Source organism: Ciconia boyciana, chromosome 6 (assembly GCF_034638445.1).
Source record: "Ciconia boyciana chromosome 6, ASM3463844v1, whole genome shotgun sequence".
NCBI classification, from domain to species: domain Eukaryota; kingdom Metazoa; phylum Chordata; class Aves; order Ciconiiformes; family Ciconiidae; genus Ciconia; species Ciconia boyciana.
This window is the reverse complement of record NC_132939.1, coordinates 29,726,127-29,745,573: the sequence shown is the minus strand read 5'-3', so window position 1 is coordinate 29,745,573 and position 19,447 is coordinate 29,726,127. Positions and strand designations below refer to the sequence as shown.

The 19,447-nt window shown below is 45.2% G+C and overlaps 1 protein-coding gene across 3 annotated transcripts in view; it reads right to left on the bottom strand.

Moving 5' to 3' along the window:
• Positions 1–270: 270 nt before the first annotated feature.
• The window catches only part of TYRO3 (TYRO3 protein tyrosine kinase), a 43,631-nt gene continuing 24,454 nt past the window's right edge, over positions 271–19,447 (bottom strand). For 2 of the 3 annotated variants that reach the window (XM_072864590.1, XM_072864589.1), the window contains exons 10-19: positions 16,434–16,563; positions 15,494–15,594; positions 14,359–14,454; positions 11,922–12,002; positions 10,103–10,195; positions 9,235–9,356; positions 8,815–8,924; positions 7,183–7,342; positions 5,671–5,807; positions 271–2,756 (exon numbers count right to left, since the gene is read on the bottom strand). In XM_072864590.1, the coding sequence (XP_072720691.1) occupies positions 2,381–2,756; positions 5,671–5,807; positions 7,183–7,342; positions 8,815–8,924; positions 9,235–9,356; positions 10,103–10,195; positions 11,922–12,002; positions 14,359–14,454; positions 15,494–15,594; positions 16,434–16,563 (1,406 nt within the window). In that variant the 3' untranslated portion in view covers positions 271–2,380. The remainder of the gene's footprint in view (positions 2,757–5,670; positions 5,808–7,182; positions 7,343–8,814; positions 8,925–9,234; positions 9,357–10,102; positions 10,196–11,921; positions 12,003–14,358; positions 14,455–15,493; positions 15,595–16,433; positions 16,564–19,447) is intronic. The other variant, XM_072864591.1, reaches the window with a different exon arrangement.

The window sequence follows — 19,447 nt, the reverse complement described above, 5'->3', positions numbered from 1 at the left end:
CCCCAGGCTCCTGCACAGCGATGGCCACAGAGCCTGCGTCTTTGTGGAACCACCAGCCTCTGCCCATCAGATTTCAGCCTTCAGCCTCAAAGTTGGAGCAATGCAGGGTAACTGCCATCTGGTGAGGCCAAATGTGTTCTCTGCCTCCAAGAAGCAGCTTAATTGTGCTTGGTGAAGGGAGAAAGACGGCTTTTGGCTGGGGCTGACAGATTCGCTATGACCCCACCCAGTAAGTGAGCATCATCACAAACTCTGCCACAGACAAGAGGCTAGGACTCAGACACAGTACATGTTTTATTATTAAAAAATGCATAAAAACTAAAGACATGCTTCCCAAAGTTAGAGTCTATATGTACATCTGCGCTTCCCAGGCAGCTGCAAGGAGCATAGCCTTCTGCCTTCACTGCACATGTGCACCGCACAGGTTTTTGTTACCCTTTGTTAGGTGTTATCTTCTCACCTGCATTTACAGCATTCCAGCTAAATGAAGAGAAAACCCTGTACCGCCTGGGGTATAAGATGGTGCAGTTTGTACCTGTGACTGAGAAACTGTACTGAACTTCTGGAGACATCTGTAGGACATCGCTGTTCAGTAGGAAACTTTACAAAAAGGACCCATGCCCAAGCCCCAGGTTGAAATTCCCCTTCCCTAGGAAGTGTCCCCCCTAAGGGCTGAAACTGGGCCTGATTTTTGTAGTTAGCCCCAAACCTTACAATAAGCAAATACTGGGCATCGAAGGGTAGAGTGTTCTGATATCAGGTCTGCAATCTCACTTGACTTATTGGTCCCACCTTTGCCAACTCAGCAAATAATGACATTTGTGGTACTCGTTTCTGAGGAAGAGCAATGTGGAATCCTAAGTCTTGTGATACTGCCGAGTTTTCAGCACACTGGAAATAAAAGAAATTAAGATCTAGCAAATATTTAGGATAAGTAGAATAAGATGTAACTGCACTTCCTTGCTGGGAACAACGGCACAAAACAAATGCTGATTTACAGTAAAATATTAAATTATTAAAAACCACACAAGCGCTTGCAGTTATAGTGAGTCAGACATGCTGATTGGAAAACAAAACAAAATCCGAAGAGCAAAACCATTAATTTTGCCCTGTCTGGAAGGCTGCAGTGATACTAGTCTATGTTCTGATGTGGCTTTTACAGCGTGCCAGAAGACCTCCTAAATAGGAAGGCCAGTGGTTCTCAAGCTTTTTCATCATGAGGACTCTCTCTTCAGAAAGAGATCTCCCAGTTGATCCCTTCCCCCCAACACACACACCTTCCCAAAACCGATTTCACACCTTCACTACAGCAGCTACAGCACTTGGTTATTTGAAAAAGTCATAGGACTGTTAAAGAGAAGGATTAAACGCATCCTATTTTAAAGCAAATGCTGAATCCTGCTCCCGCTGAAACTGAAGCAAGTCTGCCGTTCTGTATCTAAGCTATCTCCTTTCTCTCCTGGAGGGCAGCACTTAGCATTAATTAGCACTGTTCCCCCATACTGCTGCTAAGTCCTCTCTACACTGTTTCCTTCCCGTCCCTTTGAAGGTGGATTCTGTCCTCACACATGCCAGCTGCTCTCCCTCCCTTTGCATTTTAATGCCAGCTGCAAGTCTGGTCAGGCCCGAATTGGCATCAAACAGAAGAAAAAGAAAGACATAAAAGAGGTACGTGGGGTGAAGAGAGATTACATGGGGTGAAGAGAGATGCTGGATTTTCATTTTTTCTAATTTCATGGCTCACCAAAATGTCTGAAACTCTTAAAAGAGCCCCGGACTGAGGAAGCAGCAAGTGTCACTGCATGAAATAAGCCAGATGTTCAAATTCAGTGCTGGGTAGAAGCAGATCCGCAGATCAGTTTGAGAACCACTGAGGTAGGCAACAAGTCTAGGCAGTACTGCTGAGTGAACACAAGGGGAATTTCGCCCTCTTGTCCTGAATGACAGTGTAAATACCCACTAGTGTTTTCAGAGGTACCAGTCCTGAAGTCACGCAGCCAGGATCGAAGACAACATCTACACAAGAGCGAGCACTGACTGAACAGGTGTATTCAGCTCTGCTCCAGCAGTCAGTGAGAAGGAGCAGAGCATAGACTCTGACTGCCCGCCTTAGCTTTGAACTCCTTTCAGCAGGATGCGATCAACCTGTAACCCTACTGCCCCCCTCCCCCAAATCCAAGGGGTCGTTGGGGTTGTCGTCCTTCCAAGCCGTCCGCCACTGCAGCCCACACAGGTGGTGAAAGCTACAAAAGCTGCCCAAGAGCTCTGGCCAGTGCTGTTCAAAGCCATTCTAGATCCGGCATCAGAGCCCCAGGTGACACGGCACCGCGGCTGCACGCATCCCGTCCCAGGGAAGCAGAGTGTCACTGCTATGTACAGGCTAACAACTTTTCTCTCCTTCTGTCTCCAGCTCATACAGAAGGCTTTTGTCCTCCCCTTCCTGCCCATCTGGATGCCTTTCACCCTCGGCACCATCTCCAAGGCACAAGGGGCTCATGATGTAGCGATAGTCACTTGTGACAGCAGCAGCTGCCCCAGCAACCGTCTCTTCACCGTCCGTGTTTCCAAAGGAAGCGTGCAGGGCAGGGTCACTCGCAGACGCCTCTTTGTCCTTCCCAATGTTGACATAGAGAGGATCTTGACTGGAAGAGAGTGTGGACATCCTCCCCCGAATCATTTCCAGCTGGGATCGGAGCACTCCGAAGCTGGGGCGTAGCTTGGGCTCAGGATGCCAACATCTGCACATGAGATCGTAGCTGCAAAACAGAGGGAGACAAGAGCACTGAGAAGCAGAGCAGCCACCCCCTGCATCTCCAAACAGAGGCTCTGTGCAGTGCAGCTTAAAAAGCAGATACTTTCCCCAAAACCTATTGGCTTTGGCCTTGCACAGGTGACAGCACGTGGGCAGCCATCATACATCTAATTCCTTGTTCCTTCCCATTTTCAAAGGCATTCCCATTTTGGTCAAAATAATTATTTAGACAGTACCAAAAAACCCAAAAGCCCTGTCAAAGGATGCTGAACTTCTTGGTAAAAACCTCATTCCACTGTCTCTGGAGAGCTAGAATAGGACCGTGAGTGTGACACCACTTAGTAATAGCTTTTGAATTTATTCACAAAAAGCATCCCAACAACCTCTGCTGCAGCTGAAGCCATCCCTCCAAATTCTAGTTCAAGAGCAGATAAAACACAGGAAGAAAGAACACAGACATCCAGCTGTGGGAGGTGCAAGTTATTTCCAGAATATTCTTTTTTCACACCGTGTTAACTCAGCACTCCCGGCGTAATGGAGGTGTGCTGCTGTTGCTGCCCGACAGGTTGCCAGCGGGACTGGAAAAAGGCACAGTGGGTTTGTTTAGAGGGCTGTGGAGGAACAGACAACAACTTCACTGCTGGAAGAGGGATGCTGAAACGGCCATTCTACTACAAGGGCATCACCCCTACGCAGAAGACGTGTTCAGTGCCATTACCAGCCTCAGGCCCTGTCCTGCAGCATCTCTCCTGTGGTCAAATGCCAGCTACCTCAGCTCTGGTTGCCCGAGGGCCAGCGTGAGGAGACGTCGCTGGCTCTGATGGCCTGTGCTCGGGCAAGGAGCTCTGCTCTCCTGTGGCCGCCTTCGCAGCTCAGCGCCTGCGCTGGCTGGCCTCCCGCCAGCCAGGCTTCCCGCCGGAGCCCACTGGGCTGGAGCGTGGCCAGCGCCATTGTCCTCCTCCTCTTTGTGCATCACCCACAAGACTGGCAGCTGCATTCCTATGGCGTTATTGTTGCCAGTTCTGCAGGGAACAGGAACAAAGCACAGTACTGGCACTGAAAAACACCGCAGACAAACAAACCTCAGTTAAACTTGCAAATGGAAAAAATCTGATATGGCCGTTACTGGGAAATAAAGCATTTCACGATGCTTTTATTTTACTTTTTCTGTCCCTTGCTTGCTATCAGCTTTACAAGGCTGTTTTTGATCTCACACTAGTTTTACAGAAAGCTTCTATGGTTCAGTTGTCTTAATCCTGATTTACGTCCCTCACAAACAGTAGAAATAACTCTAAATGCTCCAGATAAAATAGAAACTTCCTATTCTGTGGCACCAAATTAAATACTTTCTTTTATCCTCACTGGCAAACAGCAGAAATTCATTTGAAAGAAAGGTAGAAAACTATTTGCTGTACTGAATCAGCCCAAAAGTCCATTTGCCCCCCTACCCAGCCTCTAACAGTGGCCAGTAGCAGACGCTTGGGGAAAGCACATAACCTGAGGGCCAGCATGTAGCAAGATCTTACTGGTATATTCTCTCAGGTCTCAATAACCTGTAGCTCAAGGGCCTCTCAAAATGGAGGTTGTACCTTTTTAGTAGTTTTTGATGGATTTTTCTTCAATCCCTTGCAGCTTTTTGAATCTCTTCTCTACTTTTGGCATCTATAACATCCTGTGGCCATAAGCTCCAGAACTTGGAACCAAAACTACTCACAGCAGTCAAGACACAGACATATAATGAATTTAAGCAGTGGTATAACGATGTTTTCATTTAAACTCAGGAATAGTTAAAATGAACTGCTGAGAAGATAAAAGTGTACAGCTTTAATAACAAGAGTATAGATTATTCCCTATGTGGAAAAAAGGCTGGAGAAAGGAAACCACATGAAATAATCCACCATCTGAGCAAGGGGGAAGAGGGAGGAAAGAGGACTTCATGTTGTCCATTTTACACACAAGGAATGGCTTGAAAAGGCCACTAAAGTCAGTGCTTATAGTTATGTCTTGCTTTGGGCAGGACACAGAGAAAACAGAGACTTGCTTAGGCACTCAGTGAAATGATTGCACCTTGTCCGGACTAGACAAGCTTTTGCCCTGGGAGAAGTTATGATGACACTCCCTGGTGGACCTCAGCCCCCTGTGTGGACTCTAGGAAACTTATTGCAGCCACCACCCGTGGAGCAACGGTTCCTGAGCACACATTTCATGTAACCTGCTGGCCAAGAATGGTCCCTGGGCCACAGGACTAAGGCAGCAGCACAGGCTTCAGCATGTGGCTGCCTGCTCCTCCGCGGGCTACCCAAGTCCTTCCTGCAAGTCTGAAAATGTCTGAAACCAGTATCTGCAAGACTGTCCTGGTTTTGTTTCCACCTGTAATTTAAGGTGGGACACCGATCTACAGAACCTTAGATCCTCCTATCTCTCCTCTTCTCTTTCACCCTGCTATTTCTGTGAGAGTAGTAGATCCAATTCTGAAAACTGGGCCCAGCTTTTAAAGACACATGCAGGCCACTGCCTCTGCAATCCAGTTTTCTCATAGTCTTACTTGATTGCTTTTCTATTTAACCTTCAGGGTGTGCCATGAAACCCATCTTTTTTCTCACGTGCTGGCCTGAGAAGGTAGGGAGCAGTGAGTTTCTGGAAACACAGTTATAGTTTCCACAAAGCCAAGAGCTTCTAAAGTTGACACTGTTCAAACCCTTGAGCCAAGTTAGCTGCTTGTGTAGCTACTACAGGTTCCAGGGAGCTGTGCCAGCAAAGAGTATCTGGTAGCTAACCCAGAGACTTTCTAGTGAATGCCTCTGTGTATTGGAAAGTGGATAGATTCAGACCAGCGCTCCAGCCAGCTGCCCCTGTTTCCTTCCAGCAAGCCAAACTTCTCAAGGAATCACATGTCAGCAGGGCAAGGAAGTACTCACACATCTTCCAGGCACTCTGGCGGCTGCTTCAGCCTGTTCCCGCTGATGAGGTAGTTGTAGATTTCTGCATTCTCAATGCCAGCATAAGGGGTTTGCCCTCGGGTCACAATCTCCCACATGGTCACCCCAAATGCCCACTGAAAGTGAACAGCACACAGAACAAGTGAAGAGACAGTCCCCTGCTTGCTGGGGTGGGGTTTCAGCATGCTCAGACTGTGCCGACCCTCCCAGCCTGGGGTAATGTCATGTGAGTAGCAGTGATGCAAGGACTATCCAAACTCTAGCTAGAAAACAACAAAATGACCCAGCTGATGCTGACACGTCATCTTGGGAGACAGCTGAAGGCCTTGTTCAGCCCCATCCTCCATTGGAATGGGGAAGATTTGGGAGATCCTGCCATCTTCCACCTGCAGACCTCTCCCAGGCATCTCCTACTCATGGTTCTTTAAGGCATGCTGTATCAGCTTTGTGGTTCCCAGCTACACGAAGATTTTGATTTGGGGCTCACAAATCAGCTGCTTAATTCATTGAGCCAGATTCTGGGTTACTGGAAATGTACAGGCACAAATGAAAGTAGAGTTTAGCCAATAAAGCAGAGCAAGGAACAAACCACTTACGGCTCACATTCATTTGTGCTCTGCACTGCAACAGTCATACTTGTACATTTAAATCTAAACTGCAAGGTTTGTTAGGTGCAAAAAATTATGATTTTCATAAGCAAAACCCTGTCCAGTGCCTATTGTAAACTGGCTGAACTAGCGATCACCAATCACTAAACACTGTCTACAGTGGTTACAGCAATCACTGGCCAACACAGCAGCCGAGTTAGAAGGCACTCTTGGCGATCTCTTCAGGGATACTGTGACATGGATAACTGGGAAGGCAAGTCCACAGGTCTGAAGGACAAAACTAATGTGAAACTAGATCAAAAGGCAGCAGGGAAGAGGGGAGAAGGTATCAGAAGAAAAAAACCAAAGGGAAAGGAAGCAGCAATTTCAGATGAATGGGTTTAGCCTCACTCTCCAAGGGCGAAGTTATGGGGAGGAGTGTCTAAGTACTGATATATTCAGAGTCTACAAAGTTCCAACAATGCCTTCTGTAGGATGAAGTACCATTGCTGCACTTGTACATGAGTGTTTGGCTTATGTGTGCTTCAAATGTCACCATCAAATTGTCATGCAGAAGAGGAAGGAAAAAGAATAAGAAAGAAGAGACTGCATAAAGAGAGAGGAAAAGGAGAAGGGGAAAGGTGAAGGAGGGGATGGGGATAACCACTGAAGAATGAAGGACCAAAGGACAAGAGGAAAAGGGTTCATGTCTTCTGCCACTCGTACACATCTTTAGTCTTGAGTTCTCGAAGCACCCAAGGCAGAGGTGGCACTGTCCCTCAAACACAAGGCAAACTCCCTTTCCCATCACCAGGGCCTTTTCCCACCCTCAACGAATACAGAAGCATTCTTCTACTTCTGCAGGAATACAGATGGTCCCCAAATGCACCAGAGCAAAACTCACCACATCACTGTGAGTTGTGTACAGATTATCCGCCAGACTTTCCAGAGCAAGCCACTTCACTGGCAGCTTGGAAGCACAGCCCTGACGGTAGTAGTCTCCACTGTAGATTTTCTTAGAAAGCCCGAAGTCTGCAACACTCACGTTCATGTTCTCATCCAACCTAAGGGAAAGTTTTAATGACTGAGAAAAGCATTTACTGGCTACCTCGGGCAAAAAAGAGGTATGTCCCTGTCTGGCCAGAGAACTGAGGTTCACCAAGTATTGCCCAGAAGGATAATGACTTCACTCACTTGATGACCAAAGTGAAGCAGTCTAGTGGTCTCAAATCAATTCCTTGAGACTAATAGGGAGATAATTAGGACTCAGGAACCAAGGAAATGGCCGTGCTCAGATGGTTTACTCTGTTAGCCAAAGTGAACTCAGACACTTTCTGTAGTTTCCAAGATTAACAGAGGACATCTGTAGTACTCATTGCTACCGCTAAGGCCTACACTCTCTATAGGCAATCAAAAAACATAGGTGCTTGCCTAGACTGCCTATTACAACTGCTCAAACTAGATCTGCAAGATCTTCTCTCCAGGCCTGGTTAATGGTCTAAATTGCTCTGTCACCCACTTAAACCTAGACATGTTGGTAGACTGTGCAAGTAAAAGCCCACAAAGACTTCATGCTCCCAGGTCTCATAAAAGACTCCCTGCTTTTCCCAGAAGATATGATGAAATAGGCATTCAGCTTCCTCTGAAGGAAGTCTGTATGTTTTCAAATGTTTAAAAATAGGAAATCAGTATGTGTTTCTCATAAACGTCAAAGCAGGCTAACCCATCATTTTTCATGACTATCAGGCTCCTGTCTGTACATGTGGACGTTTCAAATGCCTTTGGAAATCTGTGTCTCATTGTGGATTTTACTGATTGTCGTGGTTTTGTTCAGAGGCAGAGTTCTGTTTGTCAGAATGGGTTGTTTCTTACTCTGTTCTCAGGGAAGAAGCAGAGGGGAAAGGATATAAAAGGACTTTTCTTCCTTTCAAAGCAGGCAAGGCAGTTTGGGGACAAGAACAGCAATGTGGGATCACACAGTGTGTTCAACATGCAATTATTTCTAAAGGCATTCTCCACATAAGCCATTCTTCACAAGCTTTCAGGGAAATTCTACATTTCTTATATTGTGATAATCAAGTCCTCAAAATAGATACAAGAAATTCAGATTTCAGGCTACAAGAAAGTTCCTTTCTCCTAACACAGCCAAACCCATTCTCTCCTTTTGGTTACATTATATTGCGGAACAAATAGCCCATGCTGACACACAGCCATTAGACTGACTAATTACAAACACACATTGTAATCAACCCTATGAAATACATGTGCAGACCAATGATGGAAAAGTTCCTTATAAATAGGTTCGATTTGGAAGCTCAGTGGGACATGAGGAGTTGCTCCCTGCCTCCAGCACCACCACCACCACCACACACCCCCACCCCCATGGCCATGGCTCCCCTATGCCTCTTGTCACTTAAATGCAAGGACCAGCATCCTTGGACAGGATCCCTCCCCACTTCTGTCATGCAAAAGGCTTCTCATCCCTCTCTCACCCACTCTGGTCTTTCTTTTCTCTAAAAACTCATGGGCCACTCACATGCAGTTCCGAGCTGCAAGGTCCCTGTGTATGAAATTTTTTGAGCTCAAGTACTCCATCCCGCTGGCAATGTCAATCATGAACTTGAGGAGTGTCTGAACAGGCAAGTTCTGAAAGAAATAACAGTTTAAGTTCTGTTCCTGAAAGCTTTCAAGCATGTATGGCAACACTGCAAGATTTGCTGCTAGATTACTGAGCAGGGACAGGGGATATAGGGAGGGGATGGAATGGAGGAGTTGGTCCTCAACATGCATGGAATTAAATACTTCAACACTTCAACATCATATCCCACAACTTCCTCTGCTATCAAAATCTGGTCATTTGCCAATGCCTTTGGGACCCCAACCCTGAACTAATCTCAGTGCATTCTCTGAAAATCCATACCCTCCCAGAAGGAATTCCACAGTAAGACCGACTTACAAAAGGGTTTTCCCCAATCCGTGACATCAGGAGAAAAGCATGAAGGTCTCCATGCTTCATGAAGGGCAGGATCACCATGGGAATTGGGAGACGGCCCTTGGGACGGCTCCGTAGACTGACTCCTAACAAGAACACACGCAGCAAAGGGGTTTTAGCAAACACATTAGTCCCAAGGGGAATCTTACAGGCTGCTGTGCCTTTCTCTTACAAATTTGGAGGAAAATGTGTAGTTTTGGTGGGTTGGTTCCGTGCTCCAAGCTCCTTTGCATGTCTTCATGCTAGGAGGTGTTAAGATACCTCTAACCCCATTTACTTCAGAGGCAGTACTAAGTGCCCAGTGGCTCTCAGCTCTCCTTGCAGGACTGGCTATAAATGTTTCTAGGATCACTCCAGACCAGACAACCCCAAACCCCAGGGTCTGCAGAGCAATCTCCACATTCTGGAAATTGCCCATGTTGCATAGTGCCCACCCATCAATGTCTTGCTTCTTACCCAGTATTTCGGAAAGGCACAATCTCCCCTCCCTCTATTTCTCTACCAACCCACCTGTCCACATTTCACAGCAGTTCAGACATATCTCAGCCACCCAAACTCTCCTGTAGTATTTGCAAGAACCAAAGAAATGGCTTAAACAAGAGATGCTTATTGCTGGTGTATGAGGGCAAGTGTTGTGAGCACTTACACACACTCCAACTCCCTCTAGGCCTGGGAAGGAGCAATGCTGATATACGCAGGTCTCCAGGCAGCACAGAGGTGGCTGCACTAGCACTGCTGTTGGACAGCCCTGGGGGTGCGTATGTGAGGCTGTGTGGGATTGTGCAGGACTGGGAGGTGCTCTGTGGCACTACAAGCAGCAGTGCTGGCTTACCAATCAGTTTAGTGACATGCGGGTGGTCAAACTCCTTCATACATGCAGCCTCTCGCAGGAACTCCTCAATATCAGTTGAGGTGAAGATGTCCGCTGGAAAAAAAATGTCATTTTCCTCCTTTGTGGGTGGCTCCAGGGGACTTTATAGATAATGATTATCAGAAGCTTGTTCTTTGTGGCACAGACATCCTCTCAGACCTACAGCTAGATGAGCCAGTTTACAACAAAGCAGAGCCTGACACTTTCTCCTGGGATGGGCGGCAGTAAGAACACTTCAGGGACATCTGGTAAATTGATTCTTGGCAGAGTAAAGACCTGCTGATTAGCAGCTCTTTTCTCAGTAACAACTTTAGTTGGAAGCCATGGAAATCATGTGTGGGTTAAAGACTAAGAATTAATTGGCTAAAAGGACCTAAACTACAATGTCGGGGAGAGGAGACGTCACACAAAATTAAAGAAAATGTTGAAACTGAGGAGGTGGCCTGGAGCCCCTGGCTGACATGGCAGACCCCAATTCATCTCTGATAAGGATGGCATGAAAGATCAATGCTTTTACGTCTCTTAGCATGATTGAGTCTTCTAAAGTGCTAGAGCTAAGATTTTTTAAATAACCACACTACTGGAGAGCTTGAACCAAATTCAGCAGTGACATACATGAGCACAAATTTGGAGTAAATTATTTCTCATTGCTACTACTCCAGATTTATGGAAGTATATCAATATAATCAAGAATTAGCCCAGTGGACTACTTCCCCCACTGCTGCTGCTGAATTTAGCGGGAATCCTCCAGTCCTGCTGCAAGATCAGACTTAGACCTGTGGGGGAGTATTCACATTATCTGCTTTAGGCAAGTAATTTAAATGTGATTCAGAAGACAAAAGTAGATTCCCTTTTTACAGTCAATGGAGAAAGGAAGGTGCCTCTGGAGGGTGACAGTTTCCAACTTAGATGCCTGAAGGTAGACAGCCTGACTACACAAAACAGCTTGCAAACTGATTAGGATTATTGTTGAAACCGGAGAAAATGATGGAACTTACACTAATGTAGTGTTAGTGTATTTAGTACAAACTGGTATTCTGTGGCAGCCAAACTCAGCTCCAGAGATAAGCGACTGTGACCCTGCTTTAAGTCAGTCACAGTTAATTTTTGCCTTACAGGCAACCGGGATGAAATAACATAGGTTAACATATATATACATACACGTATGCAATACTTGCTTTTATTAATAATACCTATTAATTGCTTTTCTTGTTACAGACTTCTGCCTGATGAACGTGTTAGTTGCCCTTGTTATACACACTCATCAGATGACAAATCAGAAGGGAGTTAGACTACTTACTCAAATATGCCTGACTGAGATGAGTTAGCTCGTTGCTGCATTCAACCCAAATACTCTTCTGTTTATTCTAGGATATATGCTTGGAGGAATACCATCTTTCACTGCTGAATTATTAGGGCAAAGCAGACCTGTCTGAGCTGACTATGCCACATCATGTAGTGCTGTGTTGAATCAAGCAACTGAATGAGATCCTCTATACACAGAAGCAGCTGTAGCTATGACTTGGTTTTGGTTGCATTCACCACGTGCTAGGTGCTGTACAAGCAACTAAGGTAGCATAGGTCGTTCCCCGAAGAGCTTCCACTACAAAAAGATTGACATGAAGGGTATGGGAGACAACATGGGTAGAGTGGCTGAGTGGGGAGCTCAGAGAGGAGTAAAGAGCGTCAGGGGATGTTTGCTGGAGAAAAAGACAGATAGCATTTAATCTTTCCAAGCTCTCTTCTCTTAAGTACTTCAGGTAGCCCTGCTCCCACTTACCTTTCAGCATCTTCACTGCCACTTTCTGGAAAGAGCCATCATCTAGCTTCAGTAGTGCCTCTCGAACTGACCCAAACTCCCCTGTGAAATGACCAGAGCAGGCAGTGAGGGAACAGCTTCTTGTGAAGAAAGTATGATTCATGGCAGGTTCACTCCAGGGGTCACTGGCAAAGAAGCTGAATAACCCTAAGAAATGCAGCTACCAGCTTAATTTTTCATTCTGCAGTTCCAGCCAGCAGCTTTCAGCATATGTGTGCCTAGAAGAGGTAGCACTACCAGTAGACAGAGGCCACTGTGCTGGCGGTCCAGAAGGCAAAGGAAAACAAGAGGGAAAGAAAGCAATCCTCTACCAGATGGGTGATGCAGAGTCAGAGTATAAGCTGGCATCCCAGGCGGACATTTCTGGGGAAGCCGTATCATGAGGGATGAGTCTGAGTGAGGCTCTGGTCAGAGAGGGAGCTATTACCTGTCGCAGCGAGTGGATGGGTTGGCTGAAGAAGCTCTCAGTGCTGACAGCCATCTGAGCTGAGTAATGGTGCCAGGACTCAGCCGTTTGAGACACAATCAGGCCTCATCTCTCAGAACTCAGGGAGTGACTTCTATGAATCACAGCTGACCAGACCAAACATAGAACACCTACTTGTGTGTGCATGATATGCTAATTCACTGGAGGAAGTGTTTACCATGGTGTGTTCTCTGAGGGAGATAAGAGGAAATGCAACTGGCCAAACCCTCTTCAAATTATTTTAGCCTGAAGTGGCTTTATACCACAGCATAACAGCCTTGTTGCATTAGATCTGGCTCTAGATTTGCTCTCCCTAATTTTGTAACTGCTTAACCCACCCAAAATGCATTAGTATGAGGAACTCTGGTACTGCAAAGTAGGAAGCAAAATATGGCACTCAGACACCTACCTCAAAAGCATTATCTTTCCACTAGCTTTTTACCAGCATCCTTCACTACTGTATGGCACATGCTTATTTCACAGTAACCATGAGCAGTGGATCTGACCACAAAAGAGGAAAATGGGAAAGAGCAAAGGCATTTTGTACTGCTTCTGTATCATGGAGCTGTTGCTCAGCTGCAGAGTCAGCAGAGCCCAAGATAATACAGTCATGCCATCATAATCTGTATGCTGAGTGTGGGGTTGGGGGAATGGGGCTGACAACACAGACCAGATCCTGCCAGCTAGCATCCTCCCACCGAGGCCATCCCCAGGGGCCCCACTGCAGCCGATTTCCAGTTTTTTACCTGTCATGGGGACAGCCCAGTAAGGTTGAAGCAGGATCCCACAAACTGGCCAAGAGCTGACACTCACAAACAGATGACACAGCTGTTTAAGTACTTAGCATTGTTAAGCACTCTGAGACCACTTCTGCAGGAAGGTCATCTTCCTGCTCTGAAAGAAACACATTTGTTCTGGGAAGGATGGAGCGGAAGAATGCTCCCAGTGGGAAAGGGTCAAAGAAAACTGCAATAAAACTGGTCTTATAAGGAAAAGGAAGCCAAACACTTCAGCTTCCTTTTGCTTATGACCCCTGACTTACGCTCCTCTCTTAGTTATTGGCTTTATCACGACATGTTTTCACTTATTTCTAGAGATTGCCTTCAGCCTGAGAAGTAGGGAAGGATGATTCAACAGTTTGCACACTGGCGTGCCATTTGGGAAATCTAAATTCAAAACCATCTTTTCACACAGAGTTTCTGGGCCAATTTTCAGCTAAAGTTAAATGAGAAGCATCCCATCTTTACTCTGGCCATCCCTCCTGACCTGAAAACCTCAGAGAAATGTTAGGAGCACCTGTGTGGGAGATCCAGATGGAGATCCACAGTCAGAATTGCTCCTAAGGACATGAACTAATGAGGACAAATGTCAGCAAAATTCAGTACCTGTTCCAAATGTGTCTCTATAAGAGCCCAAACTAAAATCTGGAGTCAAACCACCCCAGATGTTGAGAATATCTGAAACTGAATCAACATTTTTTTCAGGGGGTTGGAGTGTTTGAGGTAGATTATCTCTGTCTCTGTATTGTCTCAGCCCATTTAATACTTGACAAACGCTTATGTAAATGGAAGGAACTCTATAGCACCACTTTGTTAGTAGAAAGAGCAGAAGTTTAATTGAATATTCTTTTGTTTAAATCTCTGAAAGAAATTCACACACCAGTGAATCAACAGTACTTTGGAAAGCTGAGCATAGTCTGCAGTTCATGACGCTGTAGAGCCATATTATAGGAATGGCTTAGCCAATATCCTCTTAGTTATGCTAAATCTTTGAAATGTTTTATCCCAGCAGAAGGGACAGTTCCATTTAAATTGCCATCTACAAGCAGAAGGAGAGAAACCAGGCTGCTTATAATTGCTTCTCCCTACTCAACAGTAAAGGTAACGCTAGTGGGACTTTCAACGTAAAGCCTTGTTCAGTTTTGGTTCTTACCCTTGCCCAACATTCTTCCCAAGGTGAACTGCTGCTCCTGGATTAGGACATCTTTGAGTTTCGTCTTCAGCTCATCACTGATCCCTATACTCTCCACTGGAAAAAAACAAAGGAAGAGTCAAATAAGTGATACTTAAATATTGTCACAATATCAAGAGTCACCTGTTCTAATCTCCATCTCTGATTCCCATACTGTAAGCAGAAAAATCTGAAAAAGAGAGTTTCCTTCCATGCCCTCTAGCCTCACCACAGACAAGAGTCCAACAACTTTCAACCACAAGAAAATGTACCAACAGTACTGAAAGGGAGAGGATGTGATAACACCACCCTTAAACACACCAAGAGCAACAGGAATACAGAACTATTGTAAATAACGCTGAGAAGACAAAATCCAATCAGAAGGGACACTGATAGACACTGGTCCATACAGCTTCATTTAAAATGATGGAGCTGCACCAGTTTTCAATGACTGGCTCTCAGACTATTTCCAGTACAGTACAAGTCTCACAGTACCTGGCTGAGAGGGTAACATAATGTCCAACAGTTTATGGTCACTAGATTTAATGGAGAGACCTCTAAACCCAGGGGAGCAAAGTCAAAGACAGCTGGAGCATCAACCTAACCCAGCCATGCAGCGCTGCTACAGAGACCCATGCCCTTGCTGAACCAGGAGACAGAAATGGATCTTCTTAACTCTGGCCATTCCTGGGACTCAGTCTCCTGTTTGAGAAGTTACTAATTCCTGGCCTTCCAAGACCGATCAATTGGTTCATGCTTGTAGCACAGCTCAGCACACTGAGTTTAAAGCATATTGCTAATATTGTTAAGCCATATTTATCTCACTATTGCATAATATTACAGTTGAAGGAGTCCCTGAAACTGGGGCAGAGGAGTGGCAAATTTATGCCTTGCACTAATATACACAATGACTGTAGCTGTAATTAGCAAGTGCTATGTAATTGGTATGGCAACAGCAATTCTGGCCTTTCACCTCTGTCACCCACAGTGTCTAAGCCTCCTTGTAAATCCCATGTTCTTGATCCAAAAACATCAGTTTCAGGGAAAACAAAGAGAGAGCATAGTACATGCATGAACACAGCTTCTCAGGCAGAATCACTCAGGTCATTTTACTTACATGTTGCTTCAATGAGCTCTGGGCCCTCCCTGTTGAAAGACCTGGCAGCTCTGAAATGGACTGCTGGATCCCCTCTGCCAACCACACTGCCAAAGGCATGGCTAGAAGGCAGAAAAGACACACAGGGCCATGATTACATGGGCCATTCACTTCTAAGAGGGTGCGTTGAACGGTATGGATGACTTCTCACGCCTTGCCATATAAATACTACAGACTGTTTTGTTAAAGAGCGTGTAGCTGGAGCGGAGGGACGATGGGTTTATGCTGCCTTGCTGATGCACCTAGAGGGGGAGGGAGCCTTCCGAAAGAGGGGAATCACTCGTCCGAAGTGCCTGGGAGAAGCTGCAGGGTGGGGCAGGTTGCAAGAGTAATATAAAGAGAGATGCTGCTGTGAGAGGGAGATCTGGGAGACTCTGAAAAGAATGGGAACCTTGCTTGCAGCAGGGAGCAACCCACAGCCAAGTGTCAGAGGTGATGGGAAGGAGACTTTCCTGGGGATCCAGAGGGTTCTGGGCAGTCAGGAAGTTACAAGCAGCTGCTAGACTGAAAACCAGCATGGGAATAAGGGGCCCAGCCCATACGAACACAGAAGATGATTAATCTGCGGGTCTTTCCTCTTTGAATCTCTTAAGCAGCAGTGCTAAGGACTTATAGAATTACCTTGATCTAGTTTATATTTCCATATCCTAATAAAGCCCAGCTATTGACATAACATTTTTTCTACTGTATTTTTGGTGTTTTCATTTTGAAGAAAAGGTATGGCACTTTCCTGCTAGTCTCTAATCCAGGGTCACCCCCAAAACTGTGAAAAAACAGTTATCCAAAGAAAGTGCCAAGAGTACTCAATCCACAATGCTTTTTGAAAATTAATTGAGTCAGAAACCACACTGGAGGAGAAAGCAAAGATCTCTCTAACCAGCACAAGGAGAACCTCCCTTACCCAAACCGAGTTTCCTTTCTTCTTTTTCGAAGGAGAATAAGAGCCAGGGCAACAGCCGTGACCAGAGCTGTGAGAATGCCCAATGCCACAGGAACCCAGGATGTCCCATAAGGAGGTTGTCTCTGGCCACCTAGATGATGAACAAAACACCAGTCAGGAAATAGAAGACTGTCAATGGTAAACAGACCATACTGGGGTACTACTTCTTTTTGGTTTTAAATGGAAAAGCCATGCTGCTGGATCTGGTGTACACAGTGGATCATTGTACACTGGAATTGGGCATAAACAGCTACTCAGCCAATCATCAGAAAAACTATCTGTTTCACACAGCAAAGGAACAGCAGATGCATCCAGTTATCAGAACCTATTCCTAGTTTTGAGCCTCAAGAAAGTAAAAGGCGCTGCTCCTGATCATACTACTTTACATGAGCTCATGATCTGGGGTGCTTTAAACTGGAGCCTCAGGACAAAAAGGTTGCTTAATATGAGCGTTTTCTGTGCAGGTTTCACCTTGTCCTGTTTGAGGCAGCCAGCAGATCCTTGACCAGGCTACACAGGACTGCCTGAATGCCAACCAGATAACATTTTGAAAGACAATAGAGAAAGACAATTGCCTCATGGCAATCTGGTTGAAAATATTTACATTTCCCCTCTCACCCCTCCCACAAAGAGAAGCACCCTGTGGGACTTGATATTGGCTGTAACTTCCCAATGTTGTTGGTTGGTTGTAACTTCTCCCTGTCTCTCTACCAAAGAAAAGGTGAATTTTAAAAAGTGCCCTGCGAGTCAAGAAATAAGTTAGCCAGCATGCAGGTTCCAATCCTGATCTAATATTTGCTCCCAGAATATGTATACTTTTGACTACAAACTGTCTACAGAAGAAATGGAGATGCTGTCAATCTGAGTAAGCTGCCAGGCAAGGAAGATAAGCAATATGGTTATGAATAAAAGAATATTATCTATGCTTGGCAAACAACAGATAAATTAATCCAATTCCCTGAGAGATTTCTTCTCGAAATACAATTACTAAAGATTAAATGTGAATTTGAATGGGTTTATTAAAATCTAGGATAGCCCTCTTATCTCCAAATTGTTTAAAAGCAAACAATAACAGGTAACAGGTCCCTAAGCACTTCCTTCATCTTCATGCTCCCTTGCTCCCCATCACCAGTTGACTGTGCTTTACCAGAAGCTAAGCAAGAATCATCTTTGACAATGTAAGTAATCCTATTATGTTATATGTCATGAGAGTATAAGTAAACCTGTCCTTAAAAGAGATGTTAGGTTAATGGGCTGAGATTTGGATGAACCTCTGCATAGATGTATGTGAAAAGGAGTCAGACATCCTTACTGGCAGAGTCCTGGCAGGTAAAAGGCTTCTAAGGCTTGATTACTAGTTACATTGTCAAGCCTTATCATCCAAGTTTTTAAAGAAGCAATGTTAGTCTAATAAATAGGTAGAGCTTAAGGAAACAGAATTCTGGACCACTGAGGAAGCAGACTAGTACTTCTCCACTTGAAACAGTTATCAGAGCTTTAGCACGTATTTTCCAGCATCTTATCTCCTTTAGTGACTTACATATTTTCCCAGGCTTTACAGGCTCTGGGTTTTATGATACTCCCTCTTGCTGCACCTTTTGACCTGGCCTTCAGAAACAGAAGTGGAATGAAAATACAATGAAAGGTAACTCCAACCTTATCCACAATTCCCAAGCCAATCACTCGGGCTATTCCTGCCAGACAATCAGGGCAGAAACAAGTAACAACACTGATGTAAAACGTCCTCTCTGATAGTTAACAATAAGGTTTCCTTCCCCCTATGGTGAGGCAAACCTCTCTCCACCTATTTTTCTAGTCTCTGTCTGCTAGCTGGCCTGGTGAGAGAGCAGGGATTTAGGTCACCTTCCAGGGGGGTCCCTCCGAAAGGAGGATGGATGAAAACAAAACTAAACTATTCTCCCTGTTTCTAAACTGCTAGAAACCAGGAGCCCACCCCACAGTTTATAGCGAATGTGTCAGAAATAGAAATGAATGTTGAAATTCACTGCTTCTCCTCCTGTGCCCCACAGATCACTGCTTCTCACTCATGCCACTGAGCTAGAGAGAATGGCTGCAGCCCAAGTAAAGACCGAGTTGCCTCTCCTCCCCCAACTCTGCCTCTCTCCCATCTCCCATACCCTGCTTTTCCAACCAGCATATGCCTTAAGACTGCACAAGGCAGAGAGAAGACAGTATTATTAGATGAGCTTAAATGAGTATTTAGGAGTCCTTTGATGATGAGAGAACCCCTTTTATTTCTGTAGCAGGTTTTATATCACAAAGGTGTGCAAAGAACATAATCCAAGAGTCTTCTCCTGCATATGATCATGAAGATTACAGAGAGGAAAAAGCTATTAGACCATTCTGTTCCTCTCTCTGCAATGAAAGAGCGAGGTTTCTACTGAGAATGTTTCTGAAAATATTAAACCAATCTTTGTTAATAGTGCACAAGATCTCTGCATAAGCAGGGTGGAGCTCCCACTAGCTTTGCTGTGATGACAAATACGACTTAAAGTTTATACAAGCTTAGTCATCCTTACTGCCGCACTGGGAGCTGGTCAGAAACCAGACCTGGCATTTCTCACATAAAGCAACCAGTGCCAGTTTGCTATTTTAGGAAAGGAAGCGACTTATATTTTCTACCAGGCCTGGAACAAAACTGCAGTCTTTCTGCAGCTCTGCTGTTTAAGGCCTGTCAGTGTTTCCACAGTGAACCTTTATTTCCAGCCTGTTATGCTTGTGAAAAAATATACGTGCTTTCAGACAGCATTTGGCCAAAAGAAGCACCACTCCTGATGCTACTTTTTTGAAGTGGTTTGTAAATAAAAACAAGCAAACTTTTTGTGCTTTCAGGATTATCCCATTCCAGATCCCTGTAAAATGCAAACCCTATACATTCCCTGGGGCTTCTTGCCAGTGTTGGCCACTTTCCAAAGGGTTCTTCTAGTCCTTTCAGGTACTTTTCTCTGTATTTG